Source organism: Ruditapes philippinarum, unplaced genomic scaffold (assembly GCF_026571515.1).
Source record: "Ruditapes philippinarum isolate M1 unplaced genomic scaffold, ASM2657151v2 ctg1158_1_1_1_1, whole genome shotgun sequence".
Lineage (NCBI taxonomy): Eukaryota > Metazoa > Mollusca > Bivalvia > Venerida > Veneridae > Ruditapes > Ruditapes philippinarum.
In genome coordinates this window covers 131,722-151,865 of record NW_026862469.1, presented here as the reverse complement: position 1 = coordinate 151,865, position 20,144 = coordinate 131,722, and the positions used below count along the sequence as shown (strand labels likewise).

The 20,144-nt window shown below is 33.7% G+C and overlaps 1 protein-coding gene across 2 annotated transcripts in view; it reads right to left on the bottom strand.

Annotated features, from left to right (window-relative positions):
- Positions 1 to 20,144, bottom strand: part of LOC132719180 (probable C-mannosyltransferase DPY19L3) — a 64,512-nt gene that overhangs the window by 28,183 nt on the left and 16,185 nt on the right. Inside the window, exons 1-3 of one of the 2 annotated variants that reach the window (XM_060702928.1) lie at positions 17,966 to 18,474; positions 11,976 to 12,066; positions 6,510 to 6,631 (exon numbers count right to left, since the gene is read on the bottom strand). In XM_060702928.1, coding sequence (XP_060558911.1) covers positions 6,510 to 6,631; positions 11,976 to 12,066; positions 17,966 to 18,199 — 447 coding nt within the window. In that variant the 5' untranslated portion in view covers positions 18,200 to 18,474. Of the gene's footprint in view, positions 1 to 6,509; positions 6,632 to 11,975; positions 12,067 to 17,965; positions 18,475 to 20,144 lie in introns of those variants that run through there. The other variant, XM_060702929.1, reaches the window with a different exon arrangement.

The window sequence follows — 20,144 nt, the reverse complement described above, 5'->3', positions numbered from 1 at the left end:
GTTAGAATAAGATCTTTAGCATGTATCACTCTTGGCTTCAAACAAATCTTAATTATGTCAGTATTTAAACATGAAGCAAATAACAAAACGAACATCTCAAGATAGGCTTCTTATTACAGACCTATACATATTATTCCAAATTTACTTCATGTACCATACACAACATTTCAACAAATTTTAAAAGGATGTCTGTATAGGGGTGAGCTGCGTAATGACAGCACTAATATAATGCCATTACATTTTTGGGGTTTGGTTTTACATTGCACCAACACAGTACCGTCATATGGTGAATTTCCTGCTTTGCAAGTGAAAATCAGACCTAAGGTGCCCTTCCCCACATTATTTCAGGCACAAACGAGCACCTGGGTAGAGTAACTACTGATGTTCCGTAAGCTTAAACTGGATAGCTTCCTCACATAAAAGAACCCAACGTCCCTAGTGAGATTTGAACCCTCTGTCTGAGGTGGTTTGAAGTCAATGACCTTTAGAACTCGGCATTGGATGCCCCAAGAAACGTGTATCCTATTTTACAACTTTGGTACCTTCCAATTTTCTAGTCAATGTCCGTAGCGAAAATGCCATTAACTAATGAAAAAAAACAGTGTGACATTTTCAAGGTATTATTTTGACTTACCACATATTAGCATTTCAATGCATATAAATTAGTAATTGGCCACACATGTGAAAGGAAGCAATTTACTTAATTGCCAATTACAACATGCTACAGAGTAGAGACTCTTTGGGGTGACATGCTAACATGCGATCAGTTAATAAAAAAAAGCATTGTGAAAATCACCTGCATTCAAATTAAAATGAAGCCATAGAAAAGGGTGCTTGATCCAAGAGAAATAGCTGTCGGCTGAAATTAATTTCTAGTTATGACCAGATTACATGAAATCTTCTACAAATATTTACGATTTCATACTATATAGTAATAAATATATGATTTCATAGTAGTTAATATAAATATTAAATAAAGACCACTGTGTCAAGATGATATTTCCATAGATAATAATGACTAGTCTCCCCAACAGCTATCATTATATTCATTCATTATAAACAGTGTCTGGCATGCTTCATTAAAGGAGCTCAACTGAAGTCCGAATTAAGGCATTCCATTCAGTAGTTTTCAAGACAGCAACTTGCACACAAAAACTTGAGTGCCACCGCCACCAACACAGGGGTGAGTACAATAGTTCTCTCTCTTTTTTCAATAGTCAAGCAAAAAACAGCATGCTCACTCATTGTAATAATTTGGGAGCAAGAAGAATCAAATCTCTGAATGTCACTGAATATATCAAGTCCGATTTTAAACTTTCTTACTGCGAGCAAGAATATGTCAATATGCTTATCAAGCTTTTCTTTGAGCAAGAATATCCTCAAATATTCATTCAATTAGAAAAATATCTGGTTGGTATCCTTATGGCTGAATACAAAGTTTCTTACTGTGACTATGATATTCACAGTAAAACTGTTGTAATTTTATTGACTATTGGGACATCAAGATCCTTAATTGTGAGCAGAAATATGCTCACTCAAAAAAATAAAATATCAGTAAACTTGACAGCTCATTAGGATTTTTTAACCTTCTTACTATGGGTGCAGGAATACACTGTAATTTCTTAATCTAAGGAATATCACTCAAAGTGAATATACCTGCTTTGCAGTCATTTAATGACATACATGTATATACAACTTCACACTACCAGCAATACAACAATAATGTGATCATTTGCTGGTGCTAGCCTCCTGTTGTCAAGGTAAAACTAGTCATAGATTTGGTGATAAAATGATGCACAATTCAATCAATATTACATTATATACACCATTAAGCTTATAATTTCATGTCAGAAAACACAGTGACAACAACAAGCAAGCATGCTGGATGATTGATCACAAATAAATCACCGCACAGACAACAGTCTGTCTCTTAACTCCATCACAGCCAGTTATATATAGGACATGATCTCACATTTGTTGTCATATAATATAAAATTCTATTATATTCATTCAAGAAATTGATATAAAGCTTGCTTCTGATGACCTTTAGATCATTTTCTTGAATGCGTTTTATGAAAAATGATATCATAATTATAAGATATAATATCATATATGATATCATATGACAACAAATGTGAAATTCTTTTGGTCAAATGACTAAAGGCATTTAAAATTTGTGAAAATAAATGTGTTTTTAATGTTTTACATGTGCTGTTGTATGGCCTTTTTACGGAAGCGTCCTGGTGCCAATTCATAATGTTCTATAAAAAAAATAAACTCCTACGTAGGAGATAAAAAAGCCTAATTAGGAGTTTGTAACTCCTACGTAGGACTTTTAAACTCCTACGTAGGACTTTGTAAGTCCTACGTAGGACTTTATAACTCCTACGTAGGACTTTATAACTCCTATGTAGGACTTTGTAACTCCTACATAGGACTTTATAACTCCTACGTAGGAGATAAAAAAGCCTAATTAGGAGTTTATAACTCCTACGTAGGACTTTTAAACTCCTACGTAGGACTTTATAACTCCTACGTAGGAGATAAAAAAAGCCTAATTAGGACTTTATAACTCCTACGTAGGACTTTGTAACTCCTACGTATGACTTTCAAACTCCTACGTAGGACTTTATAACTCCTACGTAGAATACATATCAAAGAACTGAAAGCACAGAATTCGACGGACATGTATGCTAGAGTATAACTTAACATAGAATGTAGGACAAAACCCCACCAGTTAAAACCCCACCACTCAAAATTTTATAGAGTGGACAAAACCCCACCACTACATTTCATAGAGTGGACAAAACCCCACCACTAAATTTTACAGAGTGGACAAAACCCCACCACTTCAGTTTTATAGAGTGGACACAACTTTCTTGTAAACATGTTAAAAAACAAACAACTGTGCATCAGCAGAAACTCAAAATAATGTGTGAACAACTCATCAATAAGGAGTTACAGTTTGTAACACCTTTTTGCAATCAAACATTAATAAATAATCTGTTTTGTTCTTCAGGGATTAGGATTAAGTTTTTTGTGTACAGTTTGTAACACCTTTTTTGCATATTGCACATGCAAGATGTACATGCATTGTTAATAAAATTGTTCATTCTTATATTACACAAATGTTATATTGAAATTAAAAAATAAAATGTGAAAAAATGTGTATATTATATATATTATAATTTATCAAATCTTGCCCAATAAGTGGTGGTGTTTTGTCCACTCTGTGAAATTTAGTGGTGGGGTTTTGTCCACTCTATAAAATTTAGTGGTGGGGTTTTGTCCACTCTATAAAATTTTGAGTGGTGGGGTTTTAACTGGTGGGGTTTTGTCCGTCTTCCCTTAACATAGCATATTATGTAGGAAAATGAATTATATGAGCCGCGCCATGACAAAACCAACATAGTGCATTTGCGACCAGCATGGATCCAGACCAGCCTGCGCATCCGCTCAGTCTGATCAGGATCCATGCTGTTCGCTTACAAACCCTATTACAAGTAGAGAAACTGATAGCGAAAAGCATGGATCCTGATCAGACTGCGTGGATGCGCAGGCTGGTCTGGATCCATGCTGGTCGCAAACCAACTATGTTGGTTTTGTCATGGCGCAGCTCATATGTGTCAAGTTGTAATTGTGGCAAGCCACTTTAGTAAATACCTTTAGTCTGTAGCCAGAGATGATTTTGTCATTCTCTGCATATATTAAACGATGATTCTGTATTATGTACGTTTAGTTATATTTATTATACACATGTACACAAAATGTATGGCCATTGGGTTAAACTTTGGATATACAATGTAATTCATTATTAAACATATGCATGCATAATGCTCCGCAAACCGTTATCTTCTTAAACTTTACGGAGCAGGAACAAGACACTTCACTACCCCCCCCCCCCCCCCCCTATAAGGATTTAATCATTAGAAACGGCCGAAAATGGATAAATTGCTTGTATTGTTCAGCTAGTTTGTATTGAAATCGTAATCATTTAAAATTTTGATATATATGCTTGATGTTGAGTAAGTTTTTTTCGAATAGCTGTAAAGCAATTTTTCGGGATACATCGCCAATGCTTACAGACACCTCACCCTAAGACACTGTACACTCTAGAAATCTGAGACACTTTATTAAAAGGTGAAGTGTTGCGGCATGGCCGTGTGACTAGTAGTCTAATGACCACTAGCCGCATGGGTTCAAACCCCGTTAGGCGCAAGCCGTTGTTTCCTTGAGCAAGAAACTTTACACTCGTTGCTAAGTACGTACTGGTTGGTTCCAGGAACGGATTCGAAAGTGTGTCTATAAGCTTATAGCTTCCTACACAATCAAAAATAAATTCTGTATGAACCAAAGGTGAAATGTCCTCTATATTTAAGATTTGAGGGGAGGGGGGGTAAGTGTCTTGTAGGAGTTATAAAGTCCTACGTAGGAGTTTAAAAGTCCTACGTAGGAGTTACAAACTCCTAATTAGGCTTTTTTATCTCCTACATAGGAGTTTATTTTTTATAGAACATTATAAATTGGCACCAGGACGCTTCCGTACCTTTTTGTTATAAAATTTATAGGCAAAATTGATGTCACAGTAATGTTTTATTTACATGCGTGTATAAGAAGATAAGAAATATGTAATGGTTATATTAAACAGAAAGCAAGAGACATCTTGTGATAAAAATAAATAGTCAGTAAACTGAAAGGTTGGTAAAAATATGATTTTTAACACATACTGAAGCTCTAATGTGTATGACTTGTTTGCACTAAATTGTTTTTTTTTAAAACAATTTCAAAAGTAAGTTAAAGATTGAGACATGTGGTTAGGTTGTTATAAATATACTGAAAAGAGAGAAAAAAAATTATAGAGTTGAGTCTAGCACATTGGCTCACACAATCTACTGCGAATTCACTTATATTCGTGGGCATGAAATTTCGTGGTTTTATCAAAACAGGCATTTTCGTGGGTTCTTAAATTCGTGGATTTTCGTTTTCCTGTTAAAGATAAAATTCAGTAACCTAATGCAAAGTAATCTTAAACTTAATCGCCAAACATCTTTACTTATAACATGTACACATCTTTACTTGTCACACAGCGCTTGTCAATAAATTTAATCCTTGCCTCTGGCAATAGCTCTAATATACATGTAGCACAGTTACTGCCGATAATTGACTGCAATTAACACGTGTGACACGATATGCACCTCCATTGGACACACTGCCCCTGTAATTCGCCGATGTAAACATTGCATAATTTATACGACACCTGACAGGTTTTAACCAGCGAGTTTAAAAGTTTACACCCTGAATTGGTCATAACATATTTGAAAGTAACTACACGCAACGTCACAGCGACTGTGTAAATTTACATGCATATAAATTAATCTCGATAAATAACACGAGTATGTGTGGATCTTGTAAAAGTCAGTGGCGTCTTTGATGTTTACGGAATAGCATTCGCACAAATACAGATAAAAATTCATTTAAACTGGATCATTTAAAAATGACAAAAGAATGTACAATAAATCTGTTTTAGCGATCGTATTTTTTTTTTATAGTTTTGTGTACCAACGACATTTACTTTCAAAGACTTTTTTTAAATTAATACAGACAATTTTTAATAGCGCTAATTATTGCATTGCCTGGGTTCCCATATTTACTCGATTATGTCAAGTATTCTTGTTAACACAATCAAGTCCTAGTAGACTATGTGTACAACGATCAAGTGTGTATATAAATTATGCGACATTATATTTTGTGATAGTAAATTGAGGACATATAATTGAGTTTTCTTTCAAGTTTCTTAAATATTGCAAACGGATTTAATTTGTCACTAACCTGATTATCTGTCTGTATTTACATCAATTTCACGAAATATCGGCCGGAAAAGAGCCGACGCATGTTTGTAATATACAGAACAGAGACTGGGTAAGAAGTATTTGTTGGGATAAATGTTCGTCGGATCTTAAATTCGTGGATTGACCTACCCACGAAAACCACGAAAATTCGTGCCCCACGAATAATAATGATTTTACAGTATATAAATTAGATGTAAATGCATCGTCCGATACCCGCAGTTAATTAACATGTAACGTAATATGTAATCAATAAATAAATGTGAATGGTTCCGCCGTGGGTATCCAACAATGATATTAACATTTCCTTTATCGAAAACAAGGACTGTTTTTATTTTATTGTATGAATCTCCAAACATTTTTAGGGAAGCCGTCTGTTAACACAATTATATCAATCCACTCAAAATCAAGTGAAAATTGTTCAACAAGTTATATTTTTGCACAAAAATTCTTAGAAAAAAATTGTAATATTTACAAAATTCCCAGAAGGGTTTCTTTTTTATATAATACACAGGAAGAATTATTAAACATAATTATATATTTGCAATATCTGTCACCTACTGTAAACACCTCTTGCAGCAGACGACAATTTTTTATGATGGTGAAATCTCATGTGATTCTTATGCAATAAATATAGATAAAGTAGTTCCACATATGCCCTACCTTAAAGGGTAATATCCTGTAAATAATGCTGAGAACTACTTCTTGGTAGATATTCATACGCTCGAGGACATTTATTGTACTGGGATGTTCCGTCAGGTTGTCATGTGTAAGTTCATATAGACCTACAATATAAAAATTAATATCTTATCCTAAATATGAAGAATAATAATACATGCAAGTTTGTAACATCACTTTTCATTGGGTAATCATTACATTCATATAATCTATAGACATGGCTGCTGTCAATTTATGAAGTCAATCTGTTATAAAGATGTCCGACATGTTATATGGCCACATACAAATGGTTGCATTACAATATAACCCTCACCTAACAACTCAGGTTATATAAGCTTATACTGAGTTTATATTGAGCCATATAACCTGACACCTTTATTATTAATATTATAAAGCAAACCTCATGTGACTTAGACTTTTAACATTTCTTGGACAAGTTTTTGATGTAAGTCTATAATTATAAGAATTTAATGACATTTGATGTAAAAGGATTATTTTCTTCATCACATGATATTGTAAGTCAGGAAACATGTCAATGCATGATCCTTTATTAACATATATTGCATGTTTGTAATAAAATTACAACGCACCATAATAGTATGTCAGCAGGATAGACTGACAAAGCCAAATCTGTATCCCCCTCAGTCCCTCTCTAACTATTGGGGGACATAAAAATGTATACAACAAGCAAATTTGTTGAATTTTATATCCCCCGCCGAGTACTGGTTATTACTAACACAACAACTAAAGGCATAAGCCTTTATTTATATATTTATCATGGCGTAAACAGTAATATTCTTTGTACATAATAATATTCAGGGCAATAACAGAGCCTTAATTAACTCGGTGTTAAATAGTAATATCTGGACATGGCAATGAGATGTAAATTGCCTTTTTGTATCTATGGTTCCCATAAAGTTTTGTTGAAATCAATACAGCAGTTGCAAAGAAATAGCAATATTACTATATATGCATACTACATAACTTATCAAGGGCCATAACTCTGTAATGAAGGATCTGGTCTGAACAAGGCAACAAATTATGCACATCTCATCTTGGTATTAATGGTTCCCTTAAAGTTTAATTGAATTCCAGCTAGTAGATGCAGAGAAGTGGCCTGGAAACAATTATTGCTCTATATGCATACTGTATAATTAATCAAGGGTCATAACTCCGAGTTGAAGTGTCTGACCGAACAAGGCGAAGATATGCGCATCTCATCTTGGTATTGAAGGTTCCCATAAAGATTTGTTGAATTCCAGTTAGTAGTTGCAGAGAAGTAGCTTGAAAACGATTATTTCTCTATATGTATGCTGTATAACTTATCAAGGGCCATTACTCTGATTTAAGTGTCTGACCGGAACAAGGCAACAATATGCGCATCTCCTCTTGGTATTGAAGGTTCCCATAAAGTTTCGTTGAATTCCAGCCAGTAGTTGGTGAGAAGTAGCATGGAAACATTTATTGCACTTTCATAATGCATACTGCATAACTAATCAAGGACCATAACTCTGAGTTAAAGTATCTGACCAGAACAAGGCAATGATATGCGCATCTTCTCTTGGTATTGAAGATTCTCATAATGTTTCCTTGAATTCCAACAAGTAGTTGCAGAGAAGTAGTGCGGAAACGATTCTTGCTCTATATGCATACTGCATAACTAATCAAGGGCCATAACTCTGAGTTGAAGTGTCTGACCGGAGCAAGCCGACCATATGCGCATCTCCTCTTGGTATTAAAGGTTCCCATAAAGTTTCATTGAATTCCAGCCAGTGGTTGCAGAGAACTTGTGCGGAAATGCAATTCGGACGGACGGATGGATGGACGGACAGATTACAGGACGGACAATGCCAAAACAATATCCCACTCCCAATTCCATCGACGTGGGGAGATAACAACAATGAATGACATTACGCCTGCAACGTCATTCCAGAACCTACCAACTACATGTACTTTTTTACAATTCTGACAGAACTTCTTTTTGTTGCAATGTTATATTTGTGCATATGATTATGGTAACAAATGAAGCTGAAATGTTACAAACTGTATGCATGTATGTATTTAATAAAAAGAATTACATAATGGTTACATTATATTGAAATTAAATGGATGTCATGTTATATAGCCATTTTCAATATAACAGAAGTATTTATATACTCTCAGTAGAGCAGTAAAATATAATACTCAAATGCATGTAATAAATATATATATGTACATTGTATATCAAATGGGTTCTTTTTTACCTCGGCACACTATATTGTCATTTACGTGCATGAATAAATGCAGACACGAAGTCTGTACATAAAATATCACATGCAAAACTCTCGTTCATTCCGTACAAAGACTTTGTCCCTAAGGAAAAATTAATATTCACAATAAAGTAATGGTATCTGTATTTTGCTGATGAAAACCATAAATTTGCATACTGTCTCTTTGCCTAGATTTAGCTACATCACTGCTTTTTTATCTGGAACTTGTATTTGATACAACTGGATTTTTTTAAGGTTCGGATAATGCAAGGAATGCTGTGGCACCAATGTGATCCAAATTGAACTTTTTCATTAGTTAAAATCACAAATATTTTGTAACTGTTACATTTTAGTTAACATATTGTATGTATATAGGTACCTGTGAGGTTGTCCACAATGTTTTGCTTATTTTAATTTTGGGTTTTTAACAAAATTGCTCTTTTCTTGATGTTTTTCTTCTTTTTTTTTATGAGCTTATAACAAGACTGCTCTTTTCTCCTTTAACCTGTCTGTCTACAGTGATAGTTCAAGGTCATATGGTTACAGTGGGCACCTTGGCTACTAAAAACCATGAATATATAACTGGCCTGAATGTAGAACCATGAAGTCTAAGCAAAGCAAGATGTCCATCTTGCAATAGTGGTGAAACTCAATATGTTTAATCTGTAACCTTAAGCAATAGCAAACCATCAAGTCTTAGCAGCCAAAGCAAGGTGCATAGCTTGCAAGAGCAATAAAATTCAATAAGTCCGGTCCGTTACCTGAATTATTGTCAGGGCCATGAATGACCCAGAGTATGATCATGGAAAATTTACAGAATTTACCATGGAAAAATTAGAGAAGACTTAAAATGTATCTACGACACCGATTTCCCATTACTCCACTGTTTTGTTAGTCTAATTGAATGGACAGACGGACAACATGCCTGTAGGACAGACAAATGCGGGCATAAAAACTCCATTAATATCCGATTGTAGGCAAAATAAGCCAGAAAAACATACATCATTTCAATACATCATCACTCGTTATAAACCTTTGTAGGTAATGTATAAATTATAATTGTCTTACACAGCACTTTGTTTAATTGAATAAATTATTGAAAATTTATGAGTCTAGTGACAAATGTGTTACAAACTGTCATGTTTAACTGATTATTTCGTCTGCTTCAGTCATAACCTGCATATTGAAAAACAATTTACTGCACTTCATACAACTCCAACATTATCATACATCAAAATGTTGTTATTTATGAGAATTATAATTGTTTATTTTTTTTACAATAATGTATGCCTATACTCTTTAAAGGAAGTAGGTCTAAAATCTATTTATAAATTGAAAATATGTACATGTATCTGTCAAAAGCTGAAGAACTTGACATAAAAAGGAAAGGGGAGATTATACTACAGGAAATCAGTTGACTTAGTTTTCATACTAATTTATTTTTGTTCTATCATGTTGTAAGCTAGCTGCTTATTGAAACACTCTCAAATTCGTTCCTGGAACTAACCTGAGTACAAAGTGAGTGTAAAGTTTCTTGCTCATGAAAACAACGGTTTGCCTCTGACTAGTTGAACCCAAGCGGCCAGCAATCCTTAGATTACTAGTTAGACAAGTTAACCACTTGGCCACGCCAATATAACTTGAATGTCACAATCAACTTTTTTTTAACTTTCAGTAAATGACTTAAGCGTTCTCACTAATATAACGGTAATCGGAACATGTGTTACATGTAATATTCATGCATAGCGCCACCTATTATCTTTGCAGATTGACCTGAAAGTTTTTGCCTTCAACTTTGATAGGTATGTGTACTTAAAAGATACAGCAGTGGAATCAATGGTAATATTTAAAGGGAGTCCACTAAGGCTTTTTTTGACATGACGGGACTGAAAATTGTTCTCCTAGATTTATGTACCAATTGATGTAGGTCTAGACCAATTACTTGTGTGCAAATTTAAAGGTCATTCCCTCATCCAGTTTTCCAGAATAATCATTTTAATTGTACAAAAAGACAAGAAAATGAAAAGAGTTGAAACGCTTTTCACTCCGATTGGTGGATAAGAATGGCACAAAAAATCAACATTTAATTAAATTCTGGAATCCTTTGCAGATCTTTCCAATTCAAGTGCTTTGCTTCAATTCATCTTGATAAAAATTTCAAATTTCATGTTTTTAGACTTTTGATCTTAGTGGAGTTCCTTTAATACTGTGATACCCAAAGCCAGGGCACCACACTAAATGTTTATAGAAAAAGGGAGATAAATGACAGAAAAGAAAATGGCTACAAGTTATTTAATTTGCCAAGAACATTGCTTAAAATTATGAAATCCTAACCGAGTAAAAACACTTAAAAGGTACTGAAGATACTGAAGATAGATCAAATAGCTTCGTAGAAAAAGCTCAGACATTTCAAAGAATAACCTTTAATGTCATAGTTATTACAATATTATGATGAAGACAAATTTCTTAGCTCAGACTTGTACCTAATCTTCTTCTACAGTTTTGCTTAAGAGCTAGATTCATTATCTCAGTACATTTGAACTTGTGTACTTTTACAATGACCTTCTATAGCATTTAATTGCTGTATAAAATTAAGATGTCTGGGAAATATAAAGAGAGCCAAATAAAAAATCTATAGTGATTACATTTGAATACTGAATTCAAGTTATGAAAAGATTTTATCCCTTCATTTACTGCAATCTCTTACTTCAGTGTACAAAAAGCCAGATGAGGCCTATATGGGCAGTTAAGTGGTTAAAGTTAACACTGTTGGTTCAAGTACTTCCAGAGACTGGGTTGTTTCATGCACGGAAGTTATCCATTTAGCTTATGGAAGAAGGTCAGTGGTTCTGCTCAGGTTTTGTTTGAGTTCCAAATAATACATCAGTGATTTTTTTCACCTATACTAAGGGGAATGGCAGCAGGGCCATTGACAGGGGAAAATTGCTTCGCAGAGGGAAAACAGAGGAAAGTTTAGAACAGGCCACAATATTTGGGCCTAAAAAATAAATCAGCATGTAGGAGTATCGCCTACTAGTGAAGTTGGACAGTCAATGTCCATTTTACTCCTCAAAGAAAGGAAAAAAAATATGAAAAAACAGTATATTGCGCCCTGTAACATTAAGCTTTTACACCCAATCTAATAATCTTCGTCAATATAACTGATGACTTTCATCACAAAAGTGTAACTATAACAACAAACCTTGCGTGATTGAAGGGGCATTCACCATTTGTTTATAGTAGGAGTAGTAGAGACCTGACTCTGTACGGAATGATATCTCACGTTCCACTTCCTGAAACGAAAAACAAGAGGGAACAAATGTTAAAAATTGTAAAAACAAGGAGCCCTGAGAGCCCTTGATCACTCATCTGAGACATCAGGAATTAAGGCTATAGTTATGCCATTTGTCTTGTATGGCAACCTTATCAACAAATAACATTGTTTGACTGTAACACCAAAAAGGCTCATTCCCATAAAGTTAAGCAATTCAAGGATAGAAGCCATTTTTAACATATCTTTATTTATGCTTTGACCTCCATTTTGTTACATGAAAAAAAATAAATTTAGCTATCTTTATTCAATATGGTAAAAGAAATTCCTGTACCGCTATTGAATTTTACAAATGCTAGCAATGAAAGTCACTGGAAGTGATCATCAGAACAAAGCGCATACCTGTTACCTTAGTGCAGTAATGAGTCAAGTCCTCCTAAATTAAATAGGAGTTAACCAGTTATTGCACTAATAGAACGACAATATGTGAAGTCTGACCAGGATCTATATTAATGGCTCACCTCAAAACTGATAATGGACAGTTCCAAAAATGGAAGCCGGACAAATCCATTTAAAAACAATCAGCAGGATCAGGATTTAATCAATCAGTGAGCTGGGACAAAAATCACCAAGTATCCATTTTATACAGATATTGATTTTGTGCCTACCTTTTATAGACAAAGGGTTACTTGGAAAACAAATGTTGATAGAGCTTAGTATGAACATTATATAATGAATCTTAATATTTTGTTTGAGAATTTTTTTATTGTTTTCTATTTACAGATAGTCATACGGAATTATGCATATCACAGTAACAAACAACATCCATTTATAATTCTTCCACTTATATTTGTTTCACTTGATATTTAATACTGTCAACATAATCATTCATTGCCACAGACCTTCTATCTTAGACCAATTCACTTTAAACTTGTCTAATTTGATTTTTTTTTTTTTTTTTTGGAAGCATTAATTTTGCTGTAATTCAAGAATCAGAGAGAAAATCTGAATCTTATAATTGAAGACCATTACACAATTTTTCAATAACAAAGAGATGGGAGCCCCTTTCACGTGACTCGTATTGATTTTGTTCTCCTCTCGCTAAACAATGACTATTCTCTAATCTTCTTCATGTTTCTGAAGATTCATATCGTTAGAATTTCCCTATAACTTAACTTCTACATCTTCAATGGTATCAAAAAGACACAGTATATAAACAAAATCACTGTACCCTGTCTTGTGAGCCTATGTAATTCAATATGTACCCTGTCTTGCGAGTAAAAGCACAAGTTTCTTTCGATCACTGTTCCTAACTTGGGAGCCTATACATTTTAACTTGTACCTTAATTAAGTAGAGGTCATCAGCAGTAAAGTGTAAATTTTTTTTTTAGCCCTGTAACCTTGAATTGCGCAAAAACTGACTTGCTGTGATATGGATTTGGAACAATGCATTATAATCTGAAGAGACTTTGATTTAATAAAGCAAAGAACATACAAATATTTTTTGTTATTTTTTCAGACAAGATAATGCACACATGGGCCTCTTTTCCTAACATTTTTTCGTTTCTTTGTTTATTACTAAACTTAAATTTGAGTATTTAAAAACACTGAATATTAAATTCACATTCAGTACTTAAATAATTAAACAAGAATGTGACATCAGCTAATACAAGTTGTCAAATATGTCAAATATGAAAGCGACAGTTTTGACATTATTTGCCATCAATATGTATATGGCATTTACCTTTATAAAAGAAAAAAAAAATTATATAATTAAACAAGTCCCTTTTGATAAAGTACAAATAAACAACCATATGAAAACATAAAATCTTTTTGAGTACAAATATTTCATAACAACAAAAACACATCATCAAAATGTTTTGTTTTATACAAAACATTACAACAAAAGATATTTAAATAACATTTCTGAGAAATATACAGACTCGCTTAAGAAACAAAATATCAAATGTTCATTGATTTATATGTTTTAATGAATTTTCTCAATTAAAAGTCAAAATGAATCAAAATTTATATGACAATTTTCACTGAGTATGCAAATATATAAATGTTTAAGATAGAAATCTATCTCTGAGAAATATACAGACTGGCTTAAGAAACAAAATATCAAATGTTCATTGATTTATATGTTTTTATAAATTTTCTCAATTTAAAGTCAAAATGAATCAAAATTTATATAACAATTTTCACTGAGTATGCAAATACAAAATGTATAAGATATCTAATACGGTGTCATATTTTATCCAACATATGTGCTTCTTTAAATTTTCTTCCATATAACTGTGTTAAAAGACCACTTCTGAATAAAGACCATTTTGTAAAAATTAATACAGACCACGCTTTGACAAACCTTCATTGATAAGAAGGATACAACTAAGAATACTCTAATAAAGACCACTTGTCCGTAATGACCATGTACGGGTAATCCTTTGGATGGCCTATATTCACAGGTTTGGCAGTATATTTTTGTATTTTCAATGTACGAAAGAATACAATATGCCTGAAATTATTTGCTGAATAGTCTAACAGCTACCTGACAGCACATACTTCGCAACATTAACAACATTGAATAGGCAAAGGTGACATAAAATTGAAATAGTTGTCAACTGAAAAAGTAAAAAAAAAAAAATTTCTGCAGTTAATTTTCCTCACTGAATACTATTTTTTTCAAAACTTTCTTTCAAATGCAGGTAATTGGGTTACATAACTCCAACACTGGAGAATGAATTACCAAATTACGGGAATTTGTGTAATTTTTTTTCTCGATTTCTCGATTGCGAGACAAGTTCTTGCAATTTATATTAATCACTTTCCAGTCCGCTTCCTGGAACCAATCAGTACTGGTGTCATATAGAGAATCATGGTCCTGACCCGAGCAGGGCTTGAACCCATGATCTCTGGGTTAAGAGGCAGACACCTTAACCAAATAGCCCCACTCCCCTTATAGAATTTATAGAATGCCAAATTACCAAAATTACTGATACATTGTATGTCAGCATTAAAGTTCCATGCTCAAGACTTCTGAATATGTAACTTATTCTTGAATTAATCTTTAACTTTCAATCATTTCATATTAATACTGTCATTGTTGGAACTAATATAAGTATTGTTTTTCACTTTTTTACATCAACTGTTAGAAGGCTCAATTCTTAAATGGACTTTGTTCATTATCAATTTTTGGGATATCTCTCTGGCCATCTAACATTTTAGAGCCGGGTCAGACTGCTAGGGTGTACAGGCTGGCCTAGCTGCATAGTAGCATACTTGTGGCAAAGGCCAAATTCACTTTTGATTCCTGCAAGGCAAGGGCTAAACCACAAATTGTTCATAAATTATTTACTCCTCTGGAAACATCCGACTTGTTCATTTCAATTATAACAAAATATTAATTATTATAACAGACAGTAATACCTATTATTACATTATACCAGGGACTCGTATATGTTCCCGTCTTAAGTAATTAGAAAATATAAAACAAGAATTGAACACAATAATCACATCTTGTCTGTGTCTTTATGAATATCAGATGTCAAGATAGCAGTATTTACTGATTTACTGATCACATATTGCTGGAATATTATATCATATAATAACCATGGCGACATCTTGCCTTGAAATAAATACCGTTATTTTCTTGATACGTAATTCACCATGTGCGACATAAACTTCAGCAATACAGTGGGTGGGAACATTAATTTCAGTGATAAAATGGGTAAGAACCATTTCAGTGTTTATTTAAATTTCATTGTTTATTTAAAAGTGGGTGGGAACCTTTTCAGTGATAATGTTGATGGCAATCATTTCAGTGATAAAGTGGGTGGGAACCTTTTCAGTAATAATGTTGACGGCAATCATTTAAAAGATAATTAAAGTGGGTGGGAACATTTTCAGTAATAATGTTGATGGCAACCATTTAAGTGATAAAGTGGGTGGGAATCTTTTCAGTGATAATGTTGATGGCAACCATTTAGGTGATAAAGTGGGTGGGAATCTTTTCATTGATAATGTTGATTGATGGCAACCATTTAGGTGATAAAGTGGGTGGGAATCTTTTCATTGATAATGTTGATCGATGGCAACCATTTAGGTGATAAAGTGGGATTAAAATTACTGTCTTTTAATCATTGGTTTAAGTCCTATATGGGCTACAACCATTTTTTTAAAATAAACCCAGTACTGTCCAAAAAGTGGCCTTGAAATTCATTACTATAAACTACAAGTACTTATCTCTGACATTCTATCTACAATATATATCTTAAATTAAAATTTCTTGCATCTTGTTCTAGTGGAGATCAAAATTTCCATACATCCGCTCGTAATTAAGAGTAGAATTTAAGAGAATTTGATGCCGGACGAGTGACTCCCAAAATATTTTTTGATGCCTGACTAGCACTCTGTAAGCTAACCTTAAGTATTAGAGCCTCTGCATTCAGTATTAGGAAAGAGCCTCATTAGAGCTCTGACAAACCATGCAAACACCTTTTATGTTAAAATTGAACAACTGCATCTTGAGCCTATCACTCGTAAAGTTCCCCTTATATCAGGGCTCCAATATATCTGTAACAGCTTTCAGGAAGTTAACCACATTATCAGAGTTTGGGAACCATTATGTCACAGCACTCAAGATGTTATCATTATCTGTAACTACACTCCAAAAGTTTAAAAACTCCATAATTATTTGTAACAGCACTTGGGAAGTTAACCTTTTTATCAGAGCTCCATAAATATTTGTAACAACACTCTGGAAGTTAATCTTTTTATCAGAGCAACAGAATTATTTGTTACAACACTGTGGAAGTTAACCTGGTTACCAAGCCCTATAACAATTTTGTAACAGCACTTGGGAAGTTAACCTCTTTATCAGAGCTTCAAAATTATCTGTAACAGCACTCAGGACATTATCAACTGTAACAGCATTGGGAAGTTAAACTCTTTATCACAACTCCGGAATTATTTGTAGCAGCAATCTGGAAGTTAACCTTATCTGGGCTCCTGTAAACAGTACTGCACAAGCACTTTGAAGTTTACCTTTTTATCAGAGCTCCAGAATTTACTAATTTTGTAAAAGCACTCAATAATGTTAACGTCTTTATCAGAACTCCAGAATTACTAATTTTGTAACAGCACTCAAGATTGTTAACCTCTTTAACAGAGCTCCATAATTACTAACTTTGTAACAGCACTCAAGAAAGTTAACCTCTTTATCAGGGCTCCAGAATAACTAATTTTGTAACACCACTCAAGAATGTTAACCTCTTTATCAGAGCTCCAGAACTACTAATTTTGTAACAGCACTCAAGACAGTTAACCTCTTATCAAAACTCCCACATAATGTGCCTGATTTTTGGTTGTTTGGAGATCTGATAAATACACAATGATCGAGAGATACAGCTGACAGTACATCAAAGTTTTATGATGGATGATTTATTTCCCCTTTAAACCTTATCTAAATTTATACCATACATTATTTTAAGGCCATAATTTTATTTCATTTCCTTCAATACTGATTCTAATTAAATCTCAATAGACCATACTGATCTTAACAGTGTAATCCTTAATCAAATATTTTCACTGATTTAAACTAACTCTAAACCAAATTTACACACTGCAGATTATAGTTTTCATATGGTTTGGCAATAATAGCATTAAGAAATAAAATATAATATTTCTATTTTCATTTGTTGTTGTCGTCCCGATCATTAAAAAAAGTCACATTTTTTGATAATATTGACAATCTGTGTGCATATGTCAAGTTAGCATTTAAATATAGCATTATTTGCGATCATAATGCTGATCATTTAAACCCTATTTAAGCTTTAATCCGAATTTTCACATTTAACTAACTTATATTAACTATAAATAACCATGTTTTTAAGCCGAGAAGATAATGTAAATAATCTAACCTTTATATGTGAAAACCACATATTGTTCTCGTGTATCTGCCTCATATAACATGAATGTTTAAATCCAATATATAAGCACAATATAATTCCCGACAAGTTCAACAAAAACTGCTGAATACTCCATCCAAATATAGTAACGCTCTCTTTTTGACCGCTACTCCCTTTAGCGAAACCGTTGCGCTGATGAGGGCTCGATTTATGCCGACCCCCTTTACGTCGTCTTACTTCGGTCATTGTTTTTTTTGTTTTCTGTGATATCTCCTATATAACTACTGTACGAGTGACTGCCTAACACTGCGAGGAATACATTACTGTCCCTGTCACACTGGCGGGGATCAATTCCTTTAATCCAATATCCAATACAGGCATAGACCACTGTAAAACGGTTATTGGTTTAAGACGCAGATCTTAGTAATAAACCACTACTTCAGGCAGCTTTCATAAAATACTGACTTTTAACAAACCTGTAATTTCTAGTTTCAGTCACTCATAAGTCAGGAAAAAAGCACTTTCTGAATAGAAAAAAAAATTTACTTTTCAGCACGGAAGAATAATTATTGGACCAATTGATTTTTGTACATCACTAGTTCTGTACATCATTAATAGCAGGTGACCACTGTCCACAATAAAAATCAATAATGGCTATGATTTCCCCTCAATGGCGGAATCCTATTATCTTTGTTTCCAATACTTGTTTCTGATTTACTAGAATAATTAATGAGGCTTGTTCGTGCAGGAAATCAATGAATACCTAACTCCGGGCAACCTAACTCTGGGGATTACTAACTCCGGGCAATCGTAACTCCATCCAGGGAGATATGTTTTATTAAACTCAGAACAATTTATGTCCCCATAATCACATACATGCATGCAAACTTTCAGAGAGACCATCTCTGAATAAGGGCAAAAATGATAAAACCTGCATTTAGTTTAAACATATTTAATCAAGGTTGATTGCGTAACAAGTTCTTGCAACAATTGATAAAACCTGCATTAGTTTAAACATATTTATTTAAGCTTGATTGCGAAAAAAGTTCTTGCAACTTATATTAACCACTTTGAGTCCCCTTCCTGGAACCAACCGGTACTGGTGTCATATGAAGAAACATGGTCCTGACCTTGAGTAGGGCTCAAACCCATGATCCCTGGGTAGAGAGGCAGACACCTTAAGTTAACCACTAGTTTACCACTCTCCTTGATTAGACACTACTTTTTTTTCTCAAATGACTAACAACACAGTTTCTAAACATTTATTTGTTGTTGTTTGTTTTTTGTTTTTTTTTTAAAGTTACATTGACACTTTTAAGATGATATGGTGACAAAGCTTTTTTGTGAAGGATGACCTTAGGTGCCCCTGCATGCTTTAGCCACAAAAACCCAGCTGAATAGAACCACCAATCTTCTGTTAGCTACCTGGATACATGTATCTTATTCACATGAAAAATCAAAAGTGCCTACCAGGATTAGAAATTATAGCAGTGTGTGGGGCAATTAATTCAACAGCTTAAACAACACAGCAACAGAGGCCCTTACACAAATTTACATTGCCTATATATACTTACAGAACAATGTTTTTGTTTGACAAAAAAAAAATTTATTCTTTTTACAGAAAAAAATACAAAATCATAAAATTTATTTTATATTTATTATGTCATATAAATCAACATAAAAAACTTTGAAACTTTAGACAACATGGAACTTTGAACTAACATCAACTTGAGCTCAAATCAACCTGCCAGCCCTTCACCCACAAAGAATTGCAGGTGGAGGAAATAAGCCTAAGATGTGTGTAAAAGTGAACCTGACAATGTCAACCAGACAAACAAAATAAAACTTATTTTACACTACTGTCAATCATAGTCCAAAAGCTACTTCTTCAAAGTCTAAGAGTAAGAACATAATTATGTTAACAGTTATAAGACAAATAAATAAAATTCATTCAAGAAGTCACCAGAGCAGACAGAATTTAGAATACATGTCAGGCAGATCATGACAGAAGACTGACAGATCATGACAGAAGACAGTCAGATCATGCAGAAGATAGGCAGATCATGACAGAAGACAGGCAGATCATGGCAGAAGACCGGCTGATCATGACAGAAGACAGGCAAATCATGGCAGAAGACAGGCACATCATGACAGAAGACAGGCACATCATGGCAGAAGACAGGCAGATCAT